Here is a 2500-nt window from a genome sequence, read left to right as displayed (position 1 = left end):
CTGCTGACGTAGATGATGATCGATGATACTATAAGCACATCATATACAAATAACACTCGTAGATATACACAGTTAAGTAGAAAGATTCACCGCACCTTCGCCGAGATCTGAGTGTCCCTTCCAGCGCCTCCCTCGGTAGCTGTGCAGGAAAGCGAGGCCCAGCAGACCCATGAGGCAAGCGAGGTTAAGGTAGGTCACCAGAGGGTTGGTCATGCCGATCGCATACACTTCCTCTTTCGTTGCGTTGTTCACCATGTAGGACGCCATGGTCTGCATCTGGGCCAGGGAGACAGGGTCGTGTTGAGGGAGTTGGTTGTGCAGGTTGTGCGTTAGGTTTTTCTTTTCTCTTCCTGTCTATCTTTCTGTCTGTCTGTCTGTCTCTTTCCAATCTCTCTCTGTCTCTCTCTGTCTCTCTCTGTCTCTCTCTCTCTCTCTCTCTCTGTCTCTCTGTCTCTCTCTTCTCTCTCTCTCTCTCTCTCTCTCTCTCTCTCTCTCTCTCTCTCTCTCTCTCTCTCTCTCTCTCTTCTCTCTCTCTCTCTCTCTCTCTCTCTCTCCTTCTCGTTTCCAACCCACCATTTCCCCGTCCCTTCCTTCCCTCCTCCCTCCCACTCAAACATCCTCCCTCCTTTTCTTCCCTTCCTTTCCTTTCTTCCCTCCCTCCCTCCCACACACCCCATCCTACCTGCCACAGGATCGGCCACATCCAAGGGCGCGACTGCCTCTCCATGTCGTCCGGGGGCGTGAGGACAGCATTCCCGACGAACATGTTGAGGTGCTGCTGGTAAATCTTCTCCCAGAGGCTCACCGACCGGTCTCGGGCGTGGACGGTCTTGGCGACTGAGAACCGGGATAGGAAGGTTGTGGTTTAGCTGTTTCTGTTTTTGTTGTGGTTGTTGTTGGTTATGTTGTAGTTGTGGTTACTGATGTTCCTGTGGTTGTTGATTTTGCTTAGCTTTGTTTTTCTGTGTGATATATATTTTTTTCATTGTTTGTTATGATTCTTGTGATTTATTTGAATTTCGTTTTTCACGCGTTATCTTTATCATGGGCGTTACTGATTGTTTGTCTGTTTGTTTTGCTTCTGTGATTTATGTAGCTTTCGTTTATTTCGTGTAATTGATGTTATGGACGTGTTTTTTTTTCTCTCTCTTTGATGTAACTTCACGTGATTATTATTGTAGTTGTGTTTTGTTCTGTTGTACTGATTTTATGTCTGATTTGTGTAAACTCCCGACTTTTTCTTTATCATTAAGTGCAGAATTAAAATGCTGCAGCCTTAAGATTGTTCTACTAAACTACATTTCTAAAAGGAATGCTTACGTTTTGGGCTGTTGTTCCAGTTGATGTGCCAGAGTGTGCCAGGCTGGGTCGGGTTCTTGGAGCACGTCACTTCCTTGGCGCCCGAGAAGGCCCTGAGGGGAGAGAAGCGAACCGGATCACTCTCAGGGTACTGCAGAAACACAGGTACAGACATAGCTTAGATGCAGATACATACACACATAAACACACATATACGCACGTACACACTCCTTCGTTTCCTTGCCTCCCCCCTCATCCTCACACTTACACACACACACACACACGCACACACACACACACACACACACACACACACACACACACACACACACACACACACACACACACACACACACACACACACAAGCCGATATACCCACCACTCCTTGGGTAGTTTGACCATCTCGTTGCCTTTGAGGTAGCAGTTCATCTTCCAGTGCCTGAGCATGAAGTCCTGGTTGATGATGGTGAGGTTCGCCCCCTTCGCTTCGCCCGGGATCACCAGTTCCCACGTTTCGAAGGGACCGCCAGCTCCGTCCTAAGGGGAGGAGGAGGAGCAGAGGATTTAGCTATTGTAGGATGGGTCGAAGGGAGAAGGAGGAGGAGGGAATTGTGGTTAGGGTGTATAGGATGAGGAAGAAGGAGGAAAAGAATATATATATATATTTTTTAGGATGTGTCGAAAGGGAAGGAGTAGGAGGAAATGATGGTTAGGGTGTATAGGAAGGGGAAGGAGGAGGAGGAGGAGAGAATGAAGATACTGGAAGATGGGTCGAAAGGGGAAAGAGGAGGAAGAAATTGTGGTTAGAGGATGGGGGAGGAGGAAGAAAGATTTTTTTTTAGGATGTATTAAAAGGGAAGAAGTATGTGGAAATGATGATTAGGGTGTATAGGATGGGGAGGAGAAGAAGAGAAAAAAATAGGATGTGTCGAAAGGAAAGAAGACGGAGGAAAAGATGGTTAGGATGTACAGGAAGGGGGAGAAGGAGAGAACGAAGATTTTTAGGATGTTTGAAAACAGAAAGAGGAAATGATGGTCAGGATGTATAAGACGGGGGAGGAGAAGGAGAGACGATGTTAAGGGTGTGTAGAGTGGAAAAGAAGAGAGAATGAGGATTCTTAGGACGTGCCTAAAGGAAGAATTTAGAAGAAACAGTGGTTAGGACGTGTATAGAGGGGGAAGGAGAACGAGAAAATCGAG

At 46.8% G+C, this 2500-nt stretch overlaps 1 protein-coding gene across 1 annotated transcript in view; it reads right to left on the bottom strand.

The window, feature by feature from the left end:
* LOC119591586 (protein O-mannosyl-transferase 2-like) overlaps nucleotides 1-2500 on the bottom strand; it is a 15844-nt gene that overhangs the window by 1672 nt on the left and 11672 nt on the right. The window contains exons 12-15 of the mRNA XM_037940350.1: nucleotides 1680-1837; nucleotides 1321-1412; nucleotides 683-837; nucleotides 96-276 (exon numbers count right to left, since the gene is read on the bottom strand). Coding sequence (XP_037796278.1) covers nucleotides 96-276; nucleotides 683-837; nucleotides 1321-1412; nucleotides 1680-1837 — 586 coding nt within the window. The remainder of the gene's footprint in view (nucleotides 1-95; nucleotides 277-682; nucleotides 838-1320; nucleotides 1413-1679; nucleotides 1838-2500) is intronic.

The sequence above is a fragment of the Penaeus monodon genome, chromosome 3 (assembly GCF_015228065.2).
Source record: "Penaeus monodon isolate SGIC_2016 chromosome 3, NSTDA_Pmon_1, whole genome shotgun sequence".
NCBI classification, from domain to species: domain Eukaryota; kingdom Metazoa; phylum Arthropoda; class Malacostraca; order Decapoda; family Penaeidae; genus Penaeus; species Penaeus monodon.
This window is presented reverse-complemented; position numbering and strand designations above follow the sequence as displayed.